Source organism: Phytophthora sojae, assembly GCF_000149755.1.
Source record: "Phytophthora sojae unplaced genomic scaffold PHYSOscaffold_3, whole genome shotgun sequence".
NCBI lineage: Eukaryota > Oomycota > Peronosporomycetes > Peronosporales > Peronosporaceae > Phytophthora > Phytophthora sojae.
In genome coordinates, this window is record NW_009258117.1 from 4,170,119 (window position 1) to 4,196,898 (window position 26,780).

General features: G+C 53.9%; 6 protein-coding genes across 6 annotated transcripts in view; 2 read left to right on the forward strand and 4 right to left on the reverse strand.

Moving 5' to 3' along the window:
- PHYSODRAFT_402483 (hypothetical protein) overlaps window positions 1-2,846 on the reverse strand; it is a gene marked incomplete at both ends in the record, with an annotated part of 5,162 nt that extends 2,316 nt beyond the window's left edge. Inside the window, one exon of the mRNA XM_009524989.1 lies at window positions 2,484-2,846. Coding sequence (XP_009523284.1) covers window positions 2,484-2,846 — 363 coding nt within the window. The remainder of the gene's footprint in view (window positions 1-2,483) is intronic.
- A 9,864-nt stretch (window positions 2,847-12,710) lies between these two features.
- Window positions 12,711-12,944, reverse strand: PHYSODRAFT_419503 (hypothetical protein; the record flags this gene model as incomplete). Its single annotated transcript, XM_009524990.1, has 1 exon — window positions 12,711-12,944. A coding segment is annotated over one exon (234 nt), but the record flags the coding sequence as incomplete, so codon positions are not given.
- Window positions 12,945-13,724: 780 nt separating this feature from the next.
- PHYSODRAFT_415471 (hypothetical protein) lies at window positions 13,725-14,054 on the reverse strand (the record flags this gene model as incomplete). Its single annotated transcript, XM_009524991.1, has 1 exon — window positions 13,725-14,054. A coding segment is annotated over one exon (330 nt), but the record flags the coding sequence as incomplete, so codon positions are not given.
- A 2,136-nt stretch (window positions 14,055-16,190) lies between these two features.
- On the forward strand, window positions 16,191-16,397 carry PHYSODRAFT_458737 (hypothetical protein; the record flags this gene model as incomplete). Its single annotated transcript, XM_009524992.1, has 1 exon — window positions 16,191-16,397. A coding segment is annotated over one exon (207 nt), but the record flags the coding sequence as incomplete, so codon positions are not given.
- A 396-nt stretch (window positions 16,398-16,793) lies between these two features.
- Window positions 16,794-17,594, forward strand: PHYSODRAFT_492016 (hypothetical protein; the record flags this gene model as incomplete). The annotated part of the gene is made up of 1 exon (XM_009524993.1): window positions 16,794-17,594. A coding segment is annotated over one exon (801 nt), but the record flags the coding sequence as incomplete, so codon positions are not given.
- A 6,127-nt stretch (window positions 17,595-23,721) lies between these two features.
- PHYSODRAFT_259490 (hypothetical protein) lies at window positions 23,722-25,292 on the reverse strand (the record flags this gene model as incomplete). Its single annotated transcript, XM_009524994.1, has 2 exons — window positions 23,722-25,176; window positions 25,212-25,292. 2 exons carry the CDS (start codon window positions 25,290-25,292, stop codon window positions 23,722-23,724), a joined length of 1,536 nt encoding a protein of 511 aa, XP_009523289.1.
- Between the last annotated feature and the right edge of the window lie 1,488 nt (window positions 25,293-26,780).

A 26,780-nucleotide genomic window follows, 5' to 3' on the forward strand; every position in this document is an offset into this window, starting at 1 on the left:
CGAAGACTTCGCACCAGGGGTGACCTCTCTGCAGCCAAGCGAAGCTTCGCGGCATTGCAACGAAAGGTCGGTGAGGCACCTGTCCTCCGACACGTCGACCGTGACCGAGAGGTCCATGTGACGCTGTTTGCAAATGAATGGGCAGTGAGCACCACGCTCATGCAGGAGCACGATGGGCTGATCCACCCGGTCCGCTTCTGCGGCCGAGTGCTCAAGGACGCCGAGATGAACTACCACCCGGCGGAAAAGGAGGTACTGGCTTTGCTGCAGCTGTTGAAGGTGTGTTACACCCAGCTTGCAGGTCGGACCATACATGTCTACACGCGGTTTTCGACGCTCGACTGGGTCCACAAGTCGAAGACACTCTTCGGACGTGCAACACAATTTGCCGTCTTACTGTCCCCGTGGAGTCTAGTGGTGCAACGAGTCTAGGAAAAGGACTGCGCCTTCGCGCAGCTCTTGCAGTCGACGATACAAGTTTCGTTGACCTCGAAGACTCGTTGGCACCGGTGACCCCTCGAGCTAAAGGCTCGCCGAGTGTTCGGATGGATCCGCATTTGCTTTATGCACGATTGCCACGCACCTACAGTGGTTACGTACTTTCGTTTGATGATTCGGCGAAGACCGAGAAGCATGGTGGTTACGGCAGTTGCGCCTGGATATTATGGCGACTCCCTGAAGGGAGTGTAGTGATCGCTGCGAGTGCATATCTCGAGACCACGACTGTAAACCTCGCTGAGTACACCGGAATGGACAACGGGGTCTCTGCATCCCTAGAACATGGGGCCGAGGGCTTAGTCATCGTCGGGGAGGGGACTCGAGACTCGCAATCCAGCAATCCCTAGGGGTGATCGCTTGCCGTAAGGAGTCTCTGATGGCACAACTGAACAAGCACAAAGAACTGACCACGAGACTTCGGTCCGTGAAGTATCTACATGCCATCCGTGAGTTCAATGCAGCTGCAGACTCTTTGGCGAGCGAAACCTTGGAGAAGAAGGTGTCGATGGCAGTGATCAGCGAAGACCGGAAACGAGAGTTGATGAAATTGAATCGGATCCGAGAAGTGCTCTATGAACCGTCAGCCGAAGCCTCTGAAGCTTCTGGAGAGGTTGTAACGCGTCATGTGAACTCGATATGTGTGATGGATATGCGTGACAGTGACCGTAGTAAGAATTTTTTCGATTTTGTACGGGAAACGGGACATGTAGCCGCGGCAACGAGGCAACAATTCCGCGCGCGTGCGAAACATGTACGCTTTGCGATGAGACTTTGGGCGATGGGCCAGAAGAGAGAACCGGAGGAGACAAAGCTAATGACGTCGCAACGAAGAGTCTAACGAACTTCCAGGCCAACCGAGGCCTGACGCAACGGTGGTCCATGAGCCGAGTGCTGACGACATCGACCCGCTAGTTGTGCAGGAAGAATGGCGCAAGCGCATCAGCAAAGCTCAGGATGAGGAACTCCGGTGGTCGAACCTCAAGACGGTGCTAAAGAGAGAAGAAGCAAAGCTTGCCTACAAAGCTGCACGCGAAGCCTGGAAGATGGCTGACAAGTTCGTGTTAAGTAAGGATGGCTTGCTGTACTTCCTTGGTGGGAATCGTCGGTGGGGTCGCAACCGGACCGAGGAGACAACTCTACGCCTAGTGGTGCCAACAACGATGGTTCAAGAGATCCTACAGAATTGTCATGACTCGTTGGAGGGCGGCCACCAAGGTATCGTCCGAACTTACCACCGGGTCAAGGCTGACTACTATTGGATTCGCTTATTCGCCGATGTCAAGAAGCACGTACGCTCGTATCCGGATTGTAGCTCAAGCAAGAGTCGCCCGCAACTACGTGTGTACTCGCCGGGCAACATCCTGGCCGAGCGCCGGCTACAAATTGTATCGATGGATTTTGTGATACCCCTACCGAAGACTCGGCGGGGAAATACCGCACTGGGCAAGCGTCGACACTTTGGACAGTGAACTAGTGGTACGGTTAAGACTGGATTAATACACTGGCCAGCTTGACCTACTCTAGTGATCTATTTCTTGTGTGCGAGCCCTCGATCAACCGGATACTGCTTGGTCGGAGATCGTTTCTCCTCTCGATCAACCTCGATCCCGCTATAGGAAGCGGCAAGCAACTCAGGAAAGGAGGGAACACACCCGGAAAGGCAACTACAGGCCTTGGATGAGCTCCAGGCCGACCGATCGCAGCGAAGAAGGCTGAATCGGAGCGAGTACTCGAACGCAGAGCGAAGATTACCGCGCTGCTCCACAAACTATCCCCGCGTCACGCCAAGACACTCGATCTTCACCAAGTGCTGCATCTTCGGAGCCCCGAGTGAGCGGATCCAGCCCGCCGACGGGTACACAAGGTGAGAACAAGTTCAGCCGATCACGGATCGTTGGGGGACCCCCTCCGTTAGTCGGTGTCTGGGCGCTGGTGGGAAGCTTGATCACGCCTTAACCAGATTTTGGCTGATCCCGCTACACAACGTATGCCCAAGTCTTGGCACGTTCACCAAAATTGGAGAGCGCAACGGCGACTCGAAGGTTCTCAGCCGAGATGAGACCTGCGCTCATTGCCATCTCGATCTCCTGGATCCAGAAGTGAAGCTTCTCACCGTCCTTCCCTTCGAACGGAGGCACAGCTAGCCGCAAAGGCTTAGGCTGCACCCGTTTGGGCTCACTCATCTGAGCCAGCAGGTTTCCCTGCACATGAGCGATGAGCCCGCGTTCGTACTCGTCAAACGCGCTCACCCGCTCGACCTGCTCGGCTGGCGTCGCCGCCGCCAAGCTCCGGAGGGCATCACTTCCGAAGATACCCGCCATATTCCGCACTGACTCGAACTGCGAGTCAGTCTAGTGAGGAAACTCACTTCGGTCTATCGTGGCTCACGGACCTGACCGAGGATTCAGGGAGACCAATCTACCCGCGTAGGCGTAGGGTTGACTACAAGTGCTACCAAGTGTGACGGGGTCACACAGCACAAAGCACAGAGGAAGTGCGTGTGGATATTACTATCCAGGTGAACAGCAGTTCACCAGTTCCCGGCCTGAAAGGGAACGGTTTGCTACAACGTAGTAGGTTATAAGACTGACTGTTCTCTGGATTTTATCCTAAGTCCGTGGGTGAAGGCCACTGAGGTGCCATTATTCTCACATCAAATACCTGCTAAATATGGGTTTGAGCGCTGCTGATGTTGATAGCTAAAATACCTGTTATACTGAATAGCCTGCGATCTAATCAAATGCTGCTGCTATGTTGACCCATCCGGTTGCGATTAAGTCAAATTACCTATTATTTTGCATACCCTTTAATCAAGTATATATACCTGTGATAGATAGTTTATCTGCCACTCAAGCGACATCCATCGGATTTTTTTCGCTCCAACAACATGCCGACGGGATCCAGCCTTCAACGGTGACGACTTATTAGTTAGGCATTACGACGAAAGCATCTGCCACTGGCAGCTACATGATTAGCTATGGCCTGTGGCAAGAGCCATTATGTCCGGCATCATTAGTGAAGACCCAGAGGTCATGCGACTCAGGCCTCGTGCGCAGGCAGCTTCAGCACCGGAGCCGTGAGGTGATGCCGTCGAGATCGCGTTCCAGTAAGTTGATGGAGCTCGGTACCCCGTTCAACTCGACAGGAATCGTCAAGAATCGCGGCTACATCTACGTAGATGACATCGACATCGTTAAGATCGTCGGGGTCGGCTAGCTTGCTACAATCCCCAACTTCCCGTGTGTTATGTTGTAAATCAGTTTCTTCTTACTAATAGCGGTGCAATTTCTGGGCAGATGCTGCGGCTGCGAAGCAGGATCAGGAGATGCCCTTGGGTCGTACGGGTCACACTACCGAAGTATAACCAAAATGATTTTTGTACCTTCCTATTCAGTATCAAACGGTCTTAATTCGTGCATTTGATCGGTCGGCTGGAAGTACAGATTCCATCTTACTCAGTTAGCGATCTCCTTCCTGCATGATCACCATTAACGTTGCCCAGCTGATCGAATTCATGTTGAGCAGGTTGTGTATTATTATGGACGATGATATGGTGGATAATAGAATCAGTGCGTTGGTTTGAGTGATATTTTAGTTTTTTTTCGGCTACTGTCAGGTATATAGTGAGTTCCGGAAGTAGTTGAAGGAAACGAACACTTGACTGGGCAGATGGCAAGTCTGAGGAGAGTAGCCAAGTGTTTTCGTGGTTCCGTGCTGGTACTCCTACTGGGAGTCCTAGCACTGCCTACTGCGTGCCGTAATCGCAACCCAAGTGATGGTGAGCTCCAGCTTTGCCATCATCTTGAAGTGCACTGCAAATCGGCAACACGAGAGCTGGCTTGATAGCCGAGAATCCACCATATTGCCCCCGAAAGCTGGCTTCCAGCGTTGCCGCGACGCCAGTTCTCCACGCAATAGAATAATGTTGGAGATCGCATGAGCTGGCGCCACCTGCGATGAGTGCAGTGGCGACGATAACGGCCTGCGACGACCACAACGACCCCTCCAGCTACACAACACGAAACTACCGATGCATATTAGCCTAGCACAGACATCCTAGCATCATCCAACCTAACTCATTCTGCAATACACCAGGTGCGAGGCACCACTACAAGGAGCAACCCGTGCAGGATCAATGAGTGCTCCCTTCAGGTTATGAGCCCAACTGGCTCGCCTTCTGCAGCGACCAGTGAAGACTTCGAAGACTCGCGAGGCGACCACGAAGACCTTGAAGAATACTCGGAGGCACGAGGTGCTAACGAGGCTGACGAAGACCACCAAGACGGAAGGAATACTCGCCTAGGACTGCCAGACGACCTGCACTTCGACCCTTCGGACCAAGAGACAATGGAGCAGCACGACCAGCTCCAGCTCATCCTTCGACTGCAGTCCGAGCTGGCAGAACTGAAGAAGCAGCTCGCGACGCGAGCGCCCCGTTCCCCCTCCATGTCGGATACTAGCATGGAAACCGCACCTCCATCACCGAAGAAGCCTAAAATCAAGGACGTACGCTGCTCGAACTTCAAGGGAAACGAGGTTTACCCTGGGTTAGGAGCTGGCTTCGAGAATTTCATCCACGAGTTCGAGCATGCTATAAGGACGGATGAGCTCGTGAACGGATCCACCTGGACCGACAACATCAAGGCATCGGTGATTGTCAACTTCCTCGAGGGGAAAGCGTCTAGGTACTATCACAAGAAGAACTCAGAGTGGCTGCGCCGTCATAATGGTGACAGCATGCCGTACTCAGATGTGAAGCGCGCGATGCGTGCAGAGTTTGGCTGTAAACTAAGCCAACTCGAACTCAGCACGAAGATGCAGTATAACAAGCGTGAAGGCGATACGTGGCATGACTACCTGGAATACTTGAACTTCATCGAGAGCCTCGTGGAAGGTGATCAGACCAAGATGGTCATGGAGGTGTTCGGAAACAATGCATGCCCCCGAGTTAGCGCCCACGCTGTTGTCTTCAGTGCCCGACGACGCAAGCGATTACGTTGCGGAAACCGATCGCATGAAGCGACTTCTATACAAGCTGAAAGGTGACGGGCGCAGATGTGGTGCGAAGCGAGATGAACGCAAAAACCGTCATGCTGACCGCCGGAACCCGAATTCACATGGCCACCGCAGCGGAAATCGGCACAATGATGATCAGCATTGGCGTAACCAGCGAAACAACAACGACAACTCGGATCGACGTCCGCAGCAGCAAAATAACGGCCAAGCCTTTGCCGCCGCTGGTCATCGTGGTGAAATACATTGCCATGTGTGCGGGAAGCCTGGTCACAAGATTTTCACGTGTCCACTCGTGGAACAGGCAAAACAACTAGCCACCAGAGGAAGTGCGAACGTAGCCGCTGCTGATGATGACGACACATCCAGAGATTCTGATGATGAAGGCTATGTCTGGGTCGCTGCCGACGGTGCCGAGCGCGGCGCTTCTGCCACGAGAGGAAATGTTTGGACAGTGGATTCGGGAGCAACTCCCCACCTTTGCATCGACCGTGACCAACTTTTCGCGATAGAGCCAGCATTCCTGTCGGTGCGAGTGGCGAATGGAGATCTTGTCGCCGCTACTGAGAAGGGAAAGACTGTCATCACGACGATGGCAGAAGGAGTGCCTCGTACTGTCCTGCTAGAAAACGTGTACTTCGCAAAAGGTATTGACCGCAACCTGATTTCAGTGGCTCAACTCACCGCTCGAGGCTACACCTGCACCTTTGGTGAGGAGCAGTGTACAATTACGAACAAGACGGGCAAGATTGTTGCCGAAGTGGGTAATTCAGCCTCGACTGGGCTTTGGTCTGTTGGAATCGAGCAAGGCGCGGCCTCCTTCGCAGCAATGACGACCTCTACGCTTCAGTAGTGGCATGAACGCCTGGGGCACGTGAACTACCAGGATCTGGTACGCATGATTGACAAAAACCTCGTTGAAGGCATGGTTGCCTCTAATCGGAAGGTGGATTTCTGCATGAACTGCGCTGAAGCGAAACAAGCTCGACGCGCGAAGAACAAGCAGGATACTTCTACATCTGCCCCAACGGACGAACCGGGCGCTACCTTCTGCGTTGACCTGAAGACGGACATGACCCCGGATCGGCTCGGTCACAAACACATTTTGACCATTGTAGACCACGCTACGAACTACAATCGCGTCTACTTGCTCCGCAAAAAGAGCGACGCGGAAGGGCATCTGGAGGACTTTGTTAGCGAATTTGAGCGACAATACGACACCAAGGTGAAGATGATTCGCTCAGACGGTGGTGGTGAATTTGGCAGCACCAGACTCGGCCGCTTCCTCCGCAACCGGGGTATTCTCCACCAAGAAACGGAGGCGGGCATGTCATCATCAAACGGAAAAGCAGAGCGTTTTCACCGGACTGTCATGGATTCCGCCCGAGCGATGCTCTGGGCCTCGGCATTGCCACAGCGATTTTGGGGCGATGCTGTTCTGTATGCGAGCTACATTCGCAACTATCTGCCGACTCGAGCGAACGCCGACCATGCGTCTCCCATTGAGGCCCTCTCCGGAAAACGACCCAGTGTCTCGCACATCCTCAAATTCGGCTCGAAGTGTACGAGCCACATCGCTCATGCAACGAAGCGATCAGCAAAAAGCGCGATGAAAGAGGAGTTGTTATTGGCATCGACTTCAAGAAGAAAGCGTACCGTGTTCTCATCCCGCGAACCAAACGTGTTATCTCTACAACACACATCCGGAACGTTGACTGTCTGGACTCGCGAGCCATGGGGCGATACATGGACGCCATCGACGCAGACAATAGCGGCGAGGAGGAGGATGCTGGCGATCAACAGTACACAACCACCACCCCACATGACGCTAATGGTGAGGAAGCACGGGCTGGTAGCCCTGCAGAGCAGCATCAACTTACGTCGCGTGCCATCCAGCGCATCTTTGGCCTGAATCGAGGTACACGAGCACTACCACGCGATGACTTTCGGCTGCCCCAATCTATTCTCGAAGAGTTCGCCACTCCGGCATCTGTCCTGCTCACTATCGTACTCAAGGAGGGTACTGCCTTTGCGGTACTACTAGAGCGTGACGGGATCAAGGAGCCAGTAACTGTGGAGGAGGCAATGCAACTGTGGAGGAGGCAATGAACAGCCCGTATTGGCAGGAGTGGTGGCAGGCAATCGAAGAAGAGCTTCGAGCAATATCGAAGAACGCTACCTGGGAAATTGTGGACATTCCTACTGATGGAAATCTGATAAGTGCAAAACGGGTGTTCAAGCTCAAGTTTGACAACAAAGGCGAATTGGAACGGTTCAAAGCGCGGCTGGTAGCGCGCGGCTTCACTCAAAAGTTTGGCATTGACTTCGCAGAGACCTTTGCGCCCGTGCTCAAGATCGCGAGCCTGCGGTTCATTGTGGCCCTCGCATCTCAGTGGCATGCCGTCATTCGACAAGGAGATGTTCCTAACGCATACTTGCGAGCAGACCTCGATCGACCCATCTACATGCGCGCCCCTGTTGGACTCCAATTACCCAAGGGCAAATGCCTACTGCTGCGAAAGAGTCTCTACGGCCTTAAACAGAGCGGCAAGTTGTGGAACGACACTACTTACTGGAACTTGGCTTCAGGAGGAGCTAACTCGACCCGTGCTTGTATTTTCGTTGGCATGAAGGCAAGCTAACTGTACTGGGTCTCTACGTCGATGATGTGGTGGTCGTCAGCCAGCGTGAGGGCGATTCCGACTGGACGATGCAGAAGCTCGCCGACCAATTTCAGATCAAGGACATGGGTCTAGCCAAGAAGTGCTTGGGAATTAACATTGAGCAGAGCGACTGCGGCATCTACCTCCACCAGACAGCCAATATTGACGGTTTGCTGGCAAAGTGCGGCATGGAGAATAGCCGCCCCGTGACTACGCCGATGGAGTCAACTCGGGACCTGAACGGAGAGGACAGCGAGCCCTTCTACGACACTAGCATCATGCGGGAGACCATTGGGTCACTACTATGGATTAGCAACTGCACTCGACCAGACATCACGATGCCTGTGAACTTCCTGGCGCGTTTCGTCTCAACGCCTACGTCGACTCATTGGACTGCAGTCAAACGTATCCTGCGCTACTTGCGCGGCTCGCACGAGTTGAGGTTGCACTTTCCCCGGCCGCAGGCACCCCGACACACTATTGAGGCAGCCATCTTCAGCGATGCAGATTGGGCCGGGGGCAAGGACGCAAAGTCGACTTCAGGAGGACTGCTCACCATCAACGCCATGCCCATTTCGTGGTACAGCAAGAAACAATCTACGGTCGCCCTCCCTACAGCCGAGGCTGAGTACATCGCTGGGGCGACAGCAGTGCAGGACTGCTTGTGGGTGAAGCAGCTCCTGAATGAACTTGAGCTGCACGGCAAAGATGATAATATCGACTTGTACATCGACAACCAGAGCGCGATCAAGAACATGGAGAACGACGTGACGACTGCACGCATGAAGCACATCAACATAAAATTCCACTTCATACGCGACGCCATTCGCAAGAAGGAGGTCAGCGTGACCGATTGCCCTACGACTGAGATGAAGGCCGACATTTTCACGAAGCCCCTCGGCGCAACCCTACACGGGCGCAACCTGGCCATGATCAAGCTTATCAACCCGCACAACGAGAAGCTGTAGACTCGGATCATCTTGGTCGAGGAGGACTGTTGGAGATCGCAAGAGCTGGCGCCACCTGCGATGAGTGCAGTGGCGACGATAACGGCCTGCGACGACCACAACGACCCCTCCAGCTACACAACACGAAACTACCGATGCATATTAGCCTAGCACAGACATCCTAGCATCATCCAACCTAACTCATTCTGCAATACACCAGGTGCGAGGCACCACTACAAGGAGCAACCCGTGCAGGATCAACGAGTGCTCCCTTCAAATAACAGTCAAGACATTCTCACGGCGAGAACTGCTTGGTCATTACATGCTGTGGTCGGGCGTACGGCGGCGTTTACGGGAAACCGGTTGAGGCAACTCGTCCGCAGCGGGGCGGGAACGGGTCCGGCGGCTGACAGGTTCCTCCGCAGCGCGAGCCTTGGCACCGTCTCGGGGTGCGTCAAGGTGCCGCGAAGGTAACGTTTGCTCGGACGGTGGGGGCGAGCGGCTTCGGAAGTGACAGTGCGGCGTCGGCGCGGTTTGCGGCCAAGCCGACGTGCGTTTGTCGGCGGCGCAGCAGCATTTCGGCCCGACGCGGTCGTTGTCACCACGGTAGCTGGCGTAGTAGTCGCAGGAGCGGCCTGGACTTCTACTCGCTGCTGCGGGGCAGGTGCACGAGACTTCGGGCGTCGTTGAGAGCCTTTGCGTTTGCTTGGAGCAGTAGGTTTCGATGGTGCCGTAGCCGTTCCACTCGTAGATCGGAGGTTGCGCCAGTGCTTTTGTAGATCCTGGTCAGCGGCCTCCACGTATGCGGCAACCAATACCGGGACATCTTTACCAAGACTGGATAATGGCTCGTACGAATCCTCAATTAACTCTAATCCCTTCCATTGGACGATAAGTTCATAGTCAGCGATGTCCTCGTTTCAGCGGTGCTCCTTAAGTTTTTCGACTGCAAGAATGATTCCTTGAGCTGAAATATGTTCCAACAACTCCTCGGTCACGTCTGAACTGTCGTCCGCGTAGAATTTTAAACGAGACGCGTGTATATCAAGTTCGTGGTCAGTGACGAGATGCTGAATGATGAAAGAATGCGGGTCTGCGCGGATAACTCGATACGGTCCTACCCAGACGACAAGTAGCTTGTTGCCGCGCTTTTCGTCAACTCGAGAGCGGAGAACGAAGTCGCCAACGGAAAAATTGACAAGGTTATCACCGCGTTCCCGCTTCTTGTTCAGCAATCGCTGCTTCAACCGCTGATCTTCCAGCCTTGTGCATCTCGACAATGCTGCTGCGGAGCGCTGAGAGATAAATGTCTATGTCAGAATTGGGCGGAACTTGCTGGAATTCACCGTTGCTGGGCAGTAAAATTCACGAAGCGGGGTAGGACAGCTAAGACCGGTAAACAACTCAACTGGGACGCAGTTTCCAAGCGATGGAAGCGGGGTATGGTTGATACTCGACTGTACCATAGAAACCAAATACACCCAGTCTCGATGATGGATCTTGTACTCGAGATTCAGCACGCGAACGACCTGTAGAATATCCCTGTTGACACGCTCAACGGAGCCATTTATCCACGGACTGTGAACTGATGGTTTGAGCGCATCCGTCGTGACAGCTCCTGCATCACCTCGTTCTTGACGTGATCTTGATGACAATTTCGTGTGGCCAACGTTTTCTCTCGCCTCGATACAACAAGAATACAAGAATACGAGCGTCCTGAACGAGCTACACTACGTGAGGATGGTTTAATTACACCGGACGATCGAGTTGGGATCCCCACCGAAGCTGACAATCTCCTTCAACGGTTGTTTATCGTCTCTCACTGTGGATCGCAAGGCTACCGTGGATATGCAACAATGGTGGAGCAACTCAGGCGTGTTTTTGCGATCAAGAGCCTCTCCGCTCTCGCATCCCGCTTTGTACGCGGCTGTCGGTTGTGTATGCACGTGAAAGGAGGAAAGATCATCCCACGGCCATGGGGAGAAACTATCGACTGCACGACACGCATGGATTCTTGCATTTTGATTTTCTTTCGATGGGCGACAGTTTTGGTGATTCCCAGTACATTTTGGTTCTCAAGGACCACGCTACCCACTTTTGTGAGCTGGTAGTCGCTGATACTGCCGACAGCACGGTGGCTGTGGAAGCGCTATTGGCCTGGCACTCTCGGTTTGGGCTACCTCCGGCTTGGGTCAGCGATCAAGGGGGACCACCGCAGTAACTTACCACGCACATGCTTCTTGACATTCTGATCAGGGGCGAAGATGTGGATAAGGTTACGGTGGTCACAGTAAAGTCTGAAACCTTGAGGTCGAAGCAGTAGATAGTCCAGCTTGTCACAGGCTGCAGCGATCGGAAACGCCTCCTTCTCCACCACAGTCCAATTGAGCTGACTGGCAATGAAAGTACCACTCAGGCACTGAACAAGGTGGTGTTGTTGGCTGGTGATAGGGACTTTCATGTCATAATTGGCAACCTGCGTGACGATCAGCGCCCAACCATAGTCACTTGCGTCACAGAACAAACACGTTGTGGCGGAGTCATCCGGAAAATCCAGAGTTGCCGAGGAGGCGAGCATTTCTTTCACGTTCTCGAAGGCAGCGATTTCCTCCGCATTTAGTGTAATCCTGATTCCAGCAGCAGCGCACTTGGTCCGGCGAGTGTTGGTCAGCACACTGTCGAGCTTCTTCGGCAAGGGTGATATTTGCTGAGCAAAGTCAACAAGGCTTTCGGCATCCAGTTCACAGCACAAACGAACTGCTGCAGCTCCGCAGCAGTACTATTGCGCGAAGCGTGCCGATCCTGGATGGGTCGTGACGGATCCCATTGGCGTCCGGAATTTTTCCACACCACATCACCTCCTGCTGGTAAAGCTAACACATCTTAGCGCTCGGTTTTAAGCCAAAGTCATCTAGCAGCGAGAAAAATTCACGTAACTTCTCCAGGTAAGTGTCGATGTCGTCAGCAAAAAGAAGAGTGTCGTCGATCCACACGAGCAAGTGCATGTAGAGGAGCGATGCGAAACACTTCTCCATGATTTGCTGGAAGTATATCGCCGCGTCGCTACTGCCCTGCGGCACGCGTGTCGGAGTGAATATCTTCTCATCGGTCATATACGAGAGCCACTCCTGGCAGAACTCGGCGAGCGGGAGCTGCCAGAAACCCTTCAAGAAATCAAAGAATGTTGTTTGCCACGTGCATTCTCCATTACAACTGCTAAGATCGGCATCACTGCAGCCATAACTTCGGTCAATGAATTGAAGACGCGGTAGTCTGCCGTTTGCCGCAGGTCCAGAAGATCACCAGACTTTTGAACGGGTAATACAGGACTTGACCACCGACTTGTGGGGTTCTCGTAGACGAATCATTTGGTCGGTTGAGCTCCGTCCTTCAAACGCAACTTCAACGGGGGCACATTTGCGGGGGGGTCATCACGCAGCTCGAGACGCCAAACATCGTAGAGAAACACGATGGGACGAAGGTCATCCACTCTATCCACCGGAAATCCGCACTCCACCGCCTGTTCAATCAGACGCTCGACTGCGGAATGCAATTGAGCGTCGGTCGTAGGTTGGTCCGTCGCCATCGGCGGCTCGTCCGCTTCCAGCCCGAAAGGATCGCCTCCATTATCGTCAAAACCACGGTTGGCAAGTTGCTCTAGCTGCCTGTCCACGTCAATTCCGAGCTCCCCAAGCAAATCACTGCCAATAATGAACTCCTCGTCGTCCGAGTCCACAATGAGGCATGAGACGGCTTCCATTGGCTCGACAGGCCCAGCCGCAGTGTGGATCAAAACGTGTAGCATGGCCTTGGTGTCGGCAATGACAGGATGGGCACCATAAGTGAAGATCTCGATTGGCGGGTCCAGCGTCACTTTTTTCCACAGTAGAGTCGATGTCGACTAACTGGTCCTACTGCGACCGGCTCATGACTGTGTATGTAGACCCCGTGTCAGGACAGCAAGGTAATTCGAGTACACCGTTAATGGTGACCGTGCGGGACGCAGGTGGTAGCAGCTCACCAAGCCGCTTCAATCGCACTTTGCGCTTCTGCTTGTCCTCTCGAAGCTTCAAACGCAGCTCCACCTTCTCGGCTTCGGTAGCCACAGTACAATCATTCAGCCAGTGCATTGCTTGGCATTTCGGACACGGTGACCGAGCCGGCTTCTGCGCTGTCCTGTTGGACTTCTGCAGCGGCGCCTTGGTCTTCGCCGAGGGAGCCGGCGGTCCTACGAGTCGAGTGTCACTGGAGGGGCGATCGCCGATGGGTGGCGCTCAAAAACTTGATCGAGTGGACGACGATTTCGGTTTTTCGTCGCTGCGCTTCGTAGCCTCGCGTTTTAAACGCTTGTTCTGCTGGAAATGGCGCTCGTGTTCTTTTGCCTTCTCGTATACAATGTCATAGAGCTTCTTCACGTCCGTTGCCGCGCCCTTCTCTTTCCAAAAGACAAGCAGCTTCACCTCGGATTTAAGAGCGGGCGGGGCCAGAGATGCCATGATCCGCTTACATTTCTCCTTTTCTCCGTCGGGTCCAGCGAAACATCCCTCAAGGCCATTCTATTTGACGATTTCTTCTCGAAGTACGACAGGATTCGAGCGTCCACGTCGGACTCCTGCATGTTCATGCGGATCTGGCCCTTGAACAGCGCTTTAATGTCCGGGATGTCGTCGTTCTTTACATTGCCGAGAAGCTGGTTCAGTTCAATGAGCAAAATCTCATCGGTGGCATCTTCGACCTTGATGCCCAGGCGAAACGTGCTGAAAGCCTTCAGCAACTTGTCAGAGAGCGACTCCTTGACGGGTTGAGTAACGAGGTCGTAGTTTTCGCCAGAAATGCGAACACGGGCACGCATCTTGGCTTCATACTCGCGTCGCAGCCCACGCCACTTCACCAACTCTTCATGCGAGATCGACGTGATCATCGGCGGGGCCACAGGCGCGAAGATTGGAACCGAGTACTCCGACGCCTTCTCCTCCTAGTCATCTTGAGTGCGTCGGTTTGCCATGACGATCCTTCAGCGAGTCTCGTGACACGGTGTTGGTGAGAGAACCACTAAAGAATTCTTTATAGTGAGTTCCGGAAGTAGTTGAAGGAAACGAACACTTGCCTGGGTAGATGGCAAGTCTGCAGGAGAGTAGCCAAGTGTATTGCACGACCACTTCTGGGGTCGAGAGCAAAATGAAGAGTGATTCAAATGTTCTAGCTAGTTCTTCGTCGGAGTTCCGTGCTGGTACTCCTACTGGGAGTCCTAGTACTGCCTACTGCGTGCCGTAATCGCAACCCAAGTGATGGTGAGCTCCAGCTTTGCCATCATCTTGAAGTGCACTGCAAATCGGCAACATGGGAGCTGGCTTGATAGCCGAGAATCCACTACAAGGTAGTTAAATAAACGATGTATGTGCAACGGCTTTCTGAAAAACAAAATACTGTCATTTACCTATCCTAGCCTACGTGAAGCCCTAGTACCGCAGCAGTACGTCCGGTAATCAACACCTCTAGCTCTGTGAATAATTGGTCGTTTTGCTTGTGGCTAAAGGGAGAGACTATGCTGTTCCTTCGTCCTATTTTTTCAAATTGCACTTTAAAATGTCAGAACTGAAGTACTTCAAAAATGCACTACCAGCCCAAACCTCTAGTGAATTCAAGAACGGCCACTATTCGTATAAATCCGTTAATTCAACTAATAGTGGTTACCCTAAGCCAGTACCAAATCTCTACTACTTTCTGTCATTGGCACGTAGAAACAAGATGCCGCAGTACACTACCTTATATGCCCAAGAGCGACGTAAAATCCAGCGCTGTTCCGGGCAGAACACGGCCTTGTATTTTGGTAGAGGTTAACTTGGTCTTAATACAAACTACAAGTAGTAAACTATACAAAAGCCCACACAACTCAAATGGTTGGCTTGCTAGCTACTGGTACCATCGGGAGAGTGACACCCGTCACTCTTCATGTGTACACTTGATCACTTGATTGTACAGCCACGCTCGCTTGATCGCGACTTTTCGCATGGCAGCAATACGACGCTCCGTATCGTCAACCTGCCTCTGCACCTCCTCAAGAGATTACTTGTCGCTTAGCTGCTGAAGCTTCGGGATTGCCCTCGCACGCCTTGATAGTCGTAATGCTACTGCCACAGCAGTGTGGTGAAATGCCCCCGTGAAATAGCTATCCCAGCTAAGCGTTGCCCTAAGTTTAGTGGTTTGGTAAATTTGTGGGGTGATACTTTTTTACCATTTATTGTGGCTTTCATCCGTTTTGGCAAATCGGGTGGTCCAAGATCCGATATATCGGGCCCGATTTGCTGGAGGGCTCACATTTAGCAGGAAGGGTTGAGGGAAGCAAACTATATCTGACCCGATTTGCGTCTGGGGGCTGCGAGTTGCGAAGTAGGGGCCAGAAATGCCGCTTTTCGCCGGCAAAAGGGACCGCCGCGAAAACATGTCTGGGGCCCTCTCAGATCGGCGTGGCACGAAGTTGCAGCGACCGTAGATGATCACACAGGTAATTTAGCTGGCCATAGTGCTATGAAGTGGCTATATACAGTGTACTATTGTCCCCAACGTATTGCAGTTCTAATGCGTCATGAGAGGTGGGGAGGTATGGCCAACTTGAAATGCCTTCCCTCTGAGCCTTATGCTAAGGTGCCTGGCCAGTTTAGCGCAAATTTGCGAAGTGTCGCCGCAGTACAGCGATATCTCGCTGTAGACTGGGGCGATTTGAGCACGAAGACCACCTACCGAAAGCTCATTATTAGGACTATCTCGTCTATTTATACGGCTTCTAGCAGGCGATTTCAAGACGAATTAGTGGCTCGTTAGGCAGATCACATCAAAAAGACCGCCCGACCAGTTTACCGCAGCCAAACGTATAGAATTTTGTAGCGGTGCCCATCACCCTTTGCCCATTTCAGTAGTGATTTCGGAATTTCTACCAATGGTGTGGCCAATACCATCTCCACTGGATGTAATTGGACAAAAATCCCATTTCCTTTGAGAACGCATAGCAGGCTACACCAGTGGCTGCTATTAGCAGCCACTGGTTGCCTTGGGTAGCCTCAGTTTGCAGATGTCCGGAAGACGCTTAAGCTACACAGACACACAACTTAACACCGCCGTGGCCCAAGTTCTCGAGGCTGCCTCTATCTCGCAAGTGAGCAAGACGAGTGGCGTGCGCTATCGGACACTAGAAAGTTCAGTAGCCGCAGCAAAACGTGGCGAGTTCCGCGTCAGCAAACGCCGCAGCCCAACGCCTCTGCTACCAGCCGAAGCTGAGATCAATCTCTATGAGTGGGTTCTTGGCCGCCAGCAGGGCCTTCGCCCTGTGACCAGGAGCGAGATAATTCACAAGGCAAACACAATATCCAACCTACTGTTCCAGAGAGGTCTCGGTGACGGCTGGTGCACCGTTCACCCTAATTAGTCGTGTGACCTAAATAGTCGTGCACCTTTGGTAATCATTCCACCGGTTTTGAAAAATATTTTTAGTTTCACCTAAATTGAGAAAAGAGACCGGTTTCGGGTAGATATCGGCAATACGAATTGCGTGGTATATTTTGTTTTCAGTAAATACGAATTGTTTCCGAGAAAACTGAATTTCAAAACAGGGTGAGGCGCCCTTCAGGTCGTACACGGTAAATAGTCATAGCACGACTAATTAGGGTGAACGGTGTATAAGCGATTCATGCAGCGGTTCCCTCTGCTTTCGACGCGCTCAGCTCAGGCCATTTCAAAGGCACGGAACAGAGTCACGTCAGATGACGTAACGTTGTTCCACACGACTTTAGCAGACGCCTATGAGAAGTACGGATTCGAAGCGTGCCAAGTCTTCAACATGGACGAGACAAGCTTCGTGTCGAAGAAGAACACCAAGACCGTGGTTGCAGCTCGCGGGTCCCGCAACGTCTGGACCGCCGAGGTATCAACCAGCTTCCATCTTACTATCGTAGCCTGTGGTGGAGCGGATGGCACCGCAATTCCACCAGCTTTTATTCTACCAGGCCAAACTGTCAAGCTCAACGTCCTGGACTTTTGCACCGTGCCCGGAGCAGCCGTCTCGACGACAGAATCAGGCTTCATGAACGCGGAATTCTTTGCAGAGTGGCTTCGCTATTTTGAAGCAAGTGCCCCGCGCGATACGCCGCGACCTCTGCTTCTCATTATGGACGGCTGCTCAGCGCACTACTCTCTCAAGGTCTGTGACACAGCGGTCGAGCTCAAGATCCTTCTCGCTACCCTACCATCCAACGCTACCCACCTCTTCCAGCCGCTCGATGTTGCAGTCTTTGGCTCGTTCAAGCGCAAACTGCGATTGCTTCTCAATACCTTTGTTGGTGAGCAAGGCAATGACAGCATCCCAAAGAACAAGGCGTTGATGATAGCGAGTCTGGCATGGCAAGGGTGTCACTTCGATGAAAATATCCACGCGGGCTTCCGAGGGTGTGGGCTGTACCCCTGTCCATGGATAAGATGATGGTCTCCCTCGAAAACTTTCAGCGGAACGGCACGCCGGAGGAAATACAAGTGGCGGCATGTGTAACAGGATTACACGCACAAGTGGCTACAGTCACTCGTAACTCTAACAGACACGACGTCTGTTAGAGGCTCGAAAGACTTTCTCGTCCTTGGTGTAGACACACCAAAGGCTACATACATTTACGATCACCACGACGGGTGGTCCATAGAGACTTAGGATTCCTATTGGCTGCAAGCAGCATCTTTTAGCCAATGAACACATGCATAGCATTGGAATTCTGCCAACCAGCCGTTGGCAAATTCCCAGTTTAGAATATTACATTTCGAGGAAGTCAGAAACATAAAACAAAAGTAGCAGTTCTCATTTAACCCAAAAACATTATTTGGATCGTTTATTTAGATTAATATATACTCGGAGGTCCGAGTATAATTAACTCTAGTTTAAACTAAGCTACGCTTCCTCATACACGTGCGCATACGTGTGAGCCGTAGTAGTGAGCCAAGGTAGGCCCACTACACCTGGTAGCACTTTGTAGTCCGTCCAACGACCGACTACCTGAGTTCGTACGTCACCGCACGAACGCGGAGCTGAGAACCTTCCCATGGATACAGAGGTGCCCATGGAAAGCTCCACTACGCCTGCAACTCACGTTGCACTCGCTGACTGTCTCCACCTGTCGGATCCAGAGTGGGAGGCCCTCCAACGACTGTCAACAGTCATTGGTGAGTCGGCTGTAGCTACGATGCTGCGTACGCTAACGCCGACAGAGCAACACGGTGTTGCTCTGGGTTTCATCCTGAAGGAGCAACGCGATGTTGCTGCTACTACCGCGGTGCCGTCCGGGACGACACCACGCGCGCAATCGCTAAAGCTCAATGTGAGCAACTATGTCGGAAGAGAGGGTGAACCTCTCCTCCGTTGGCTTGTCGAACTCGACACTGCCATTGCGGCTCGACGTATCGTCGACCCGTTGTCGAAGGTTGCGTTCGCCATGTCATGTCTTGGCGGACGTGCAAGAAGTTGGGCGTATGAACGCCGACTCTCGGATCCTACGTGCTTTAGCACGTACGAGGGTTTCAAGGAAGAGCTCAGACAAGCGTTTGAGCCACCACAAAGCGAGTTCCGGTCGAGGGCGGAGTTCCTCGACCTGCAGCAGGGCAAGCATGATGTCCATGCTTACGCTCAGAGAGCACGGTACTTGGTCTCGAACATCGTGACCAATCCGATCGACGAGACGACCAAGGTCGTCATGTTCATGAAGGGGCTGAGAGATGGGCCTGTGAAGACCTATCTCTTCCGTGAGTACCCGAGTACTCTCGAAGCTGCAATTACTCTTGCAATGCAGGAGGAGTTTAGCCTGCGGCAGGCTAAGCTGCATGCACATGTGTCGAGGCCACAGCCACGCCCGGTAGTGAGGACAGGAGGCCCAGAACCCATGGACCTCTCAAGTGCTGCAACTGCTGGACCCCAGCAGTCGCAGGGAAACAATGTGCGATGCTACCGTTGCGGTAGAGTCGGTCACTTTGCTCGGGAGTGCACGGCCCCCGTGCACCAGCAGGGTGGCTATCGCGGCGGTGCCGGGCACCGTCGCAACCAAACAAAAAACGCTCGACTCGAGTAGGCGCGGGGCGCCCTACTGGTAATGCGGTTCCGCGTGTTGACCTTGGACACGCGACACTGAGGACTGCAGCCCCCAGTGGATTCATTCTCACTGCAAGAACCAAGATGACAAGCCTGACATTGTCATGTTGAATGTGAACTCGATGAGAGCAAGCGGCTCTCTCCGTGCTTTGGTAGATTCTGGCGTGTCGAAGAACTTTGTTCCACTGCGAAGTCTATCAAGGCTTGACTTCGAGGATTTAAAGATACCTCGAAGTATGTTGGAAGTACGACTGACAACGGGTGCCGTCGTGAAGACCGAGAAGCGCATGGTACGCGTGCGCTTCACGTATGAAGATCAAGAGTTTGTCGAGACGTTTATCGTCCTGGATCTGGACGATAAGTTTGACATTGTATTGGGCATGCCGTGGCTTGCACGGCATGATCCGGTCATCGATTGGGAGAAGCGCACTCTCGTGCGCTTCGGTCGCGACAGCGGAACAGTGAGCGATGGCCCTGTTGCCGCTACGCACGCGCCGACAGGTTCGCGCGACTCCCCACTCGAGACAGCGCCTAATGCCGCTGTCCCGGAGCGCCCTGGGCGCGCGCAAGCACGCGCGCAAGAGCAGCTAGCGTCGGCGTTGCCGCCGACAGCTAATGAAGGAAATGTGTTGACCTCGGTGGTCGACACCCGCTTTTCAGCGAATCACGAAGCGTCTCCGGCCTCAAGGGGCACGGATGACGCAGGCGGGTTACACGCCTCAGCCGTGGAGACTGACGCGAATCTGATTGGATCAGGTCTGGCCAATAATAAGAGCCAACGTGACGAAACGCCGTCGACTCCGGGAGTCGATGGCTTGGGTGAATTTGGTTCGTCGGCTCGGGGATCCGACGCACCCTCCGTAATGGAGGGCTCCGCCAATAACAGGCGTCGTGGTAAGGATGGCGTGTCGACTCCGGGAGTCGACGCTGCAAGCAGTGCGGACGGTTGCAAACGTCCCGCACTGGAAAAACTTTCATGCTGTCGTGCACCCGGGCTGCACGACGAAGCGCCGGGCGACCAAGCCGGGCTTGAAGTCGCTCGCCCGCGGGATAAACCCGCCGGCGGTACTGACGAAGAACACCCGTCCACGGCTGGGCCTGGACGAGGTCAAGAACCAAGCGGAGCCGGGCTCCGCAAAACAAGAAGACGGCGCATGCGAAGGTCGCTGCGCAAGACTCGGTCTGGGGACGAGACGCTACAAGAAATGTCTGCCAGGCAGACGGAGGCTGAGAAGCCGGACGTCGAGGCGTTGAACGTCTTGACGCGTACCTGTGCCGGGTTCTGGTACAGGGAGATGACTCTCGCTAACCCTCCGACGCAAGCGTCGGAGTTGACTTCGCTTCCAGTCATGAGCTGGAAGCGCTTCGCGCGTGGCTTGCACGATGGACGCATCGAGCAAATATGCATTCTCTCGGACGCCGAGAAAACGAAGAGCGAGAATGACGAACTGAGGCAGTTCTTCATGGAGAGCACCACTGAGAGCGAGGACACTCTCAGTGCGAAGACTAAGAAGGAGCGCTTTGAGGAGCAGAGCGGGGACTCGCTGAAGACGAGTCCCTTCTACGAGATTCTACGGGAGCACGCTGACGTGCTTCCGGAAGAGATCCCTGCGGAGCTTCCGCAGGACAAGGGCATCCAGCACGAGATTGATGTCGTGCCGGGGACAAAGTACTGTGTCACGCGGCAGTGGTCACTGCCGCGAGAGCAAGTCAAGGCGATCGACGACTTTATTGAGAGTCGTCGCAAAGCTGGACAAGTGCGGGAATCGAAATCCCCGCACAGTGCTCCGACGTTCTGTGTCAAGAAGCCACAGGGCGGTTGGCGCATCGTTCATGCATACAGCAAGCTGAACGATGCGACGATACCGGCGCAGACACCGATACCGCGAAAAGATGTCATCATCGATTCGATGGCCAGGAGCACTATCTACAGTGCTCTTGATCTGGGCGATGGGTTCTATCAGATCATCATGCGTGAGAGCGATATCCCTCTCACGGCAGTGAGCACGCCGAGCGGCATGCTCTGGGAGTGGCTAGTGATGCCGCAGGGTCTGAAGAACGCCCCTGCGACCTTCAAAAGGTGCGTGACGCACTTGTTGCGCTCGGTGCGCGACTTTGCACCGAGCTACTTCGACGATGTGTTCGTCCACAGCCGGGCTGCGGACGGGATGAGCGATGTTGAGATGCACAAGGTGCATCTCCGGAAGCTGCTTACGCTCATGCGCAAGCACAAGCTCTATGCGAACCTGAAGAAGGGTATCTTCGGGGCGAGCGAGATACCCGTGCTCGGGTGTCTCGTTGGGAAGAACGGTGTCCGCCCTGATCCTGAGAAGGTCAGAGTGATCAATGAGTGGCCGGCCGACGCCGTCGAACGTCAAGGAACTGCGGCAGTTCCTTGGCTTGGCCACGTACTTGTGCAAGTACGTGAAGGACTACGCGGGCATGATACGCCCGCTGTCACAGCTCCTGAAGAAGGACGCCGAGTGGGTTTGGGCTGCTGAGTGTCAGCAGGCCTTCGATGCAGTCAAGCGGGGCTTGACTGAGGCGCCGATCTTGGCGGTGGCCGACCAAGATCGCCCATTCCACGTTGTGTGTGACGCATCCGACTTCGCAATCGGACGTGCGTTGATGCAGCACGATCACGAGGGCCGTGATCGTGTCGTCTACTACCAATCGCGTCAGCTGAAGCCAGCTGAGCGCAAGAACCCGGTACATGACAAGGAGCTCCTTGCCATGAAGTACGCACTCGCGAAGTTCCGAGTGTATCTACTCGGAAGCAAACCGTTCGTGGTCTATACGGACCACGCGTCGCTGCGGACGGCTGTGAAGTCGCCGCACATCTCGCAACGGATGGCGAGATGGCTCTCATTCTTCGCAGAGTATAACTTCCGGGTTGAGTACAAACCCGGAAGACTCAATGTGGTGGCCGACGCGCTCTCGCGTCGACCTGACTACGCCACGACTGATGCCGACGTCAATGCCATTGACGCCATGTGATCGAGCACCCCGACGTCGTCACTGTTGGACGACGTGAAGGTCGCGTACGCGCACGACGCGGACGCGAAGCTCTTGCTGGCCTACGGCTCAGCGCCTTCTGACAAAGCTCGTCAGAAACTGCCGACCATCTTCGTGCTCGTGCACACCGTTATCGGGTGCACGACGGGTTATTACTCTACGGTGCAGTCGACGATTACGCGGACCGCGTTGTCGTGCCCAATGACCATGACCTGCGACTCAGGATCATGTATGAGTATCACGATGCACCGACTGCGGGGCATCCGGGCCGCGAGAAGACATACCTTCTTCTCACGCGAGACTTCTACTGGACCCACCAGTATAAATGGGTGCGCAAGTACGTCCATGCTTGCGAGGTTTGTCAACGGGTGAAGCCTGCGCCTTTCGCGCAGGCTCCCTTGCAGTCACTACCAACTCCACGGGAGTGTTGGCAGTCCATGTCTTTGGACTTCGTGTTCGGTCTTCCCCCGGACAGCCAGGGGGACACGGGCGTTGTGGTCTTTGTTGACCGCTTCAGCAAGATGGTACATCTTGCTGCGGTACCCGCTGAAGTGACTGCGAAGCAGACGGCGCGTCTGTTCGTTGACATGGTGTTCAAACACCATGGTATGCCGATCGACATTGTGTCGGATCGAGACCCGCGCTTCACTGCACACCTTTGGCAAGAAGTGTTTACACTTCTTGGGAGTCAACTTTCGATGTCGACTGCGGATCATCCGCAGACGGACGGGCAGACCGAGCGCGTGAACGGCGTGCTCGTAGACGTGCTTAAGAGCTACGCTCATTCGTTCCAACACTGGAGCGAGTGCCTGCCGATGGCGGAGTTTGCCATCAACAACTCGGTGCATGCCTCGACCGGGCATACACCGTTCTACGTGAATGCCATCAGACACCCACGCCTCCCGAGTCTACTCGGGATGGTGGCTCCTTCCTTAAGTGGGGGAGGATCTACGACTGCAACGCAGCAGCCGCAGAATGCCGCTGACACTTGCACAGTGTCAGCCGCGACCACGCGCAAGAAGAACAAGAAGCACGCGTCTGTGCAGGGCACAGACGCCGACAAGAGCAAGAAGAAGAAGAAGAACGGCTCTGTGCAGGGCACAGACACCGCGAAGACGAACGCAGAGGCCGGGCCTATTGCTGGAAACGAGCTGAACGAGTTCAGCTCGGACGCAATTAACTTCGTGCAGCGCAGACAAGCCGTCATTCGGTTTGTCCAAGACGCTATTGCAGCTTCTGTCGGTCAACAGAAGCTGAACGCAGACAATGTTGGTAGGGGCAACACTAATGAATTCAAGAAGGGTCCATTGGTTTTGTTAGATACTCAAAACCTACCTAAACATGCAGTTCCCGACTTCGGGGCGAGCAAGCTCGCTCCGCGCTTCATCGGACCGTTCACTGTGTTGGCACGACATGGCAACGCCTACACGCTAGACATTCCATCTAGCATGCGCCTCCATCCGACCTTTTACGTCGGGCGGCTGAAGCCATACCTGCAGCACGAGCCACCTAGCTCGGCTGGCCCGAAGCGGAAGCCCCAGCGGGAGCGAACCTCTGCTCCAGCGCGTGAACGCGCTGGACCAAGCGTGCGACGCGACCGCCCACGTCGACAGAGATGGATGCCCGACGCGGTCTGCGAACCCTGAGCGACTTGAGCCCTCAGTATCACCATCTCCTGCTTCAGAGCGGCGAACTCCCGGCTCTGATGCTGTTCCACAGCAGCGACCCGCTCCTCGAGCGTCGGGCCAAGGTCAACCACAGGTTGACCATACCCGGGGCGTGTTCCCACCACCGCCGCCTCCGATCCGCGACGCCCGCGGCTCAACACGCTGGATTGTTGAGCGTATTGTGAACCATAGTATCCCGAAAACGAACCGGCAGCCGGTTCGTTATCGTATTCGTTGGAGAGGGTTTCCGCCCCACCAAGATACATGGGAGCCGCGGGACGTCCTGCTGCAGGACGTTCCGGAAATGGTGAGGGCGTACGAAGGTCACCACGCACTGTCGACGAGAAGGTAGTGCGAGCGCTGTGGTCACCTACAGCGCCCGAATTCCCACGATCGTCGCGTTCCTCGCGTGCCAAGAACTTGGCACGGAGATATTTGAGACTTGCAGGTACACGAATCGTCGTGTACCCGTTTAGGTCGCGGTCGCTCAAGCGCGCCGCACCCGGAAGACACAACGTGCACTGTTGGCCTTCGGGCACAGCGCATGGAATACCAGCGCCCACAGAGGATTTGTGGAGCTGCTCCAGCCGCCCGCGCGTCGAGAATGTCTCGAAGCGTTCACGGGCATGCTTAACCCGCTCGCGGTAAGCAGCCGGTTTCTTGTTGAAGTTCTCAACAAAAGCGTTCCAACTTTGACAAAGTGCCTGCCACTCGGGCACTTTGCTGCGAGAAGAAGTCTTCTTGCTGGAGAAGTACCGGAGCTCGTGGAAGAGCCCCATGTAATAGTCGCGCCTTTGATTCGTTAACGGATCAAAGTGCTGCTCCTCCGCAACAGCATCGTCGTGGATAGCGCTGCATACGTACAGCGGGATTTCGTTTGGAGGCATAGTGTTGCCCACACGGTCTGCGATCTCTGACGCAGACGGCATCCACAGGTCGCGCGCTGCCTGAGCAGCGCGCGGAGAGTTTGAAGACGCCACTTCACGCGGGGAGCGTAAAGCCCCAGCAGCAGAGAGCGGAGTGTCACTCTCGCCGCGCGAACGCTTCGAGCTCGGAGCGTCCGAGTCGTCTCCTTCACGAGGGCGTCTCGACCCGGCATGCGGGTCGAGACTATCGCTGTCGATAGACTCCTTGCGCTTGCTACAAGAGGCCTCGCCCTCTTCCATCTCCACGTCGCCGTCCCCGTAGTCAACAGCGTCGTTGACTACAGATGAACCTTCGAGGACAATCTCCGGTTGAGTTGTCCCCGCCGCAGCCTTGACAGCAAGAGCGTCATGCTTTGCTTTGTGACGCTCGAGGTAGAGAGAGCCTCTATCCCGGCGGAGCTGTTCCCCTCTGCTTCAGCGGCGGTCTTCTTCTGAGGCGAGCTCATTGCGGAATGAGACGTGAAGAATTGACGAATGGTCAATTTCCTGATTGACGTGCCGTGACTCGGCGTGTCTAACCTTGAGGGGGGGATGGTGTAATAGGATTACACGCACAAGTGGCTACAGTCACTCGTAACTCTAACAGACACGACGTCTGTTAGAGGCTCGAAAGACTTTCTCGTCCTTGGTGTAGACACACCAAAGGCTACATACATTTACGATCACCACGACGGGTGGTCCATAGAGACTTAGGATTCCTATTGGCTGCAAGCAGCATCTTTTAGCCAATGAGCACATGCATAGCATTGGAATTCTGCCAACCAGCCGTTGGCAGATTCCCAGTTTAGAATATTACATTTTGAGGAAGTCAGAAACATAAAACAAAAGTAGCAGTTCTCATTTAACCCAAAAACATTATTTGGATCGTTTATTTAGATTAATATATACTCGGAGGTCCGAGTATAATTAACTCTAGTTTAAACTAAGCTACGCTTCCTCATACACGTGCGCATACGTGTAAGCCGTAGTAGTGAGCAAGGTAGGCCCACTACAGCATGGCTGCAAGTCCGGACGCAGGTACAGATGGAGATTTTGGTGCTGCCCCGCCCGCCCGTCAAAAAGAAGAAGCGTACAACAACGTCGGTGGCGGGGCGCTTGCTGACGAGAGAGCTGCTCCAGCAGAGGGATGAAGAGCTGAACGCCACGAAGAAGAAGAGCAAGGTGACGAAGAAAAAAGCGACGAAGCGCAAGACTACCAAGATCCAGAAGAAGGCGACTAACACGACAATTGAAGCGACAGGTAAGTCTGAAGAGCTAACTGTCTACAACTCCGACATTATCGAGCAGGTTGTCGTTTAAATAATGCAAAACCACTGCTCGTACAGCGTGCCGACTGTGGCCCTAAATCTTAAAATGTCGGCACTCAGTCCTCATTGTGGTGGTGACGGGTTTGAACTCTCAGTGTAAAGAGTAACTGGGCGACCTCTACTCCATTACACCAGTTTAAGCCCTATCCAAGATAATAATGTATAATGCTAGTTAAACTCAAACTTGTCATACCCTGCACAAAGCGATAGTAATTGTCATATCTACTTACTTCTTTATGGCGTCAGGCTACCAGGAATCGGCAAAGGGTGATGGGCACCGCTACAAAATTCTATATGTTTGGCTGCGGTAAACTGGTCGGGCGGCCTTTTTGATGTGCTCTGCCTAACGAGCCACCAATTCGTCTTGAAATCGCCTGCTAGAAGCCGTATAAATAGACGAGATAGTCCTAATAATGAGCTTTCGGTAGGTGGTCTTCGTGCTCAAATCGCCCCAGTCTACAGCGAGATATCGCTGTACTGCGGCGACACTTCGCAAATTTGCGCTAAACTGGCCAGGCACCTTACTAACTCAGGTCAGATATAGCTAAATTGGACCAACCGATCATGTAGGAGCTCCATTTTATATAAATCGGACTTCGAGACAACACGTCAAATCGGGCGGCAAAA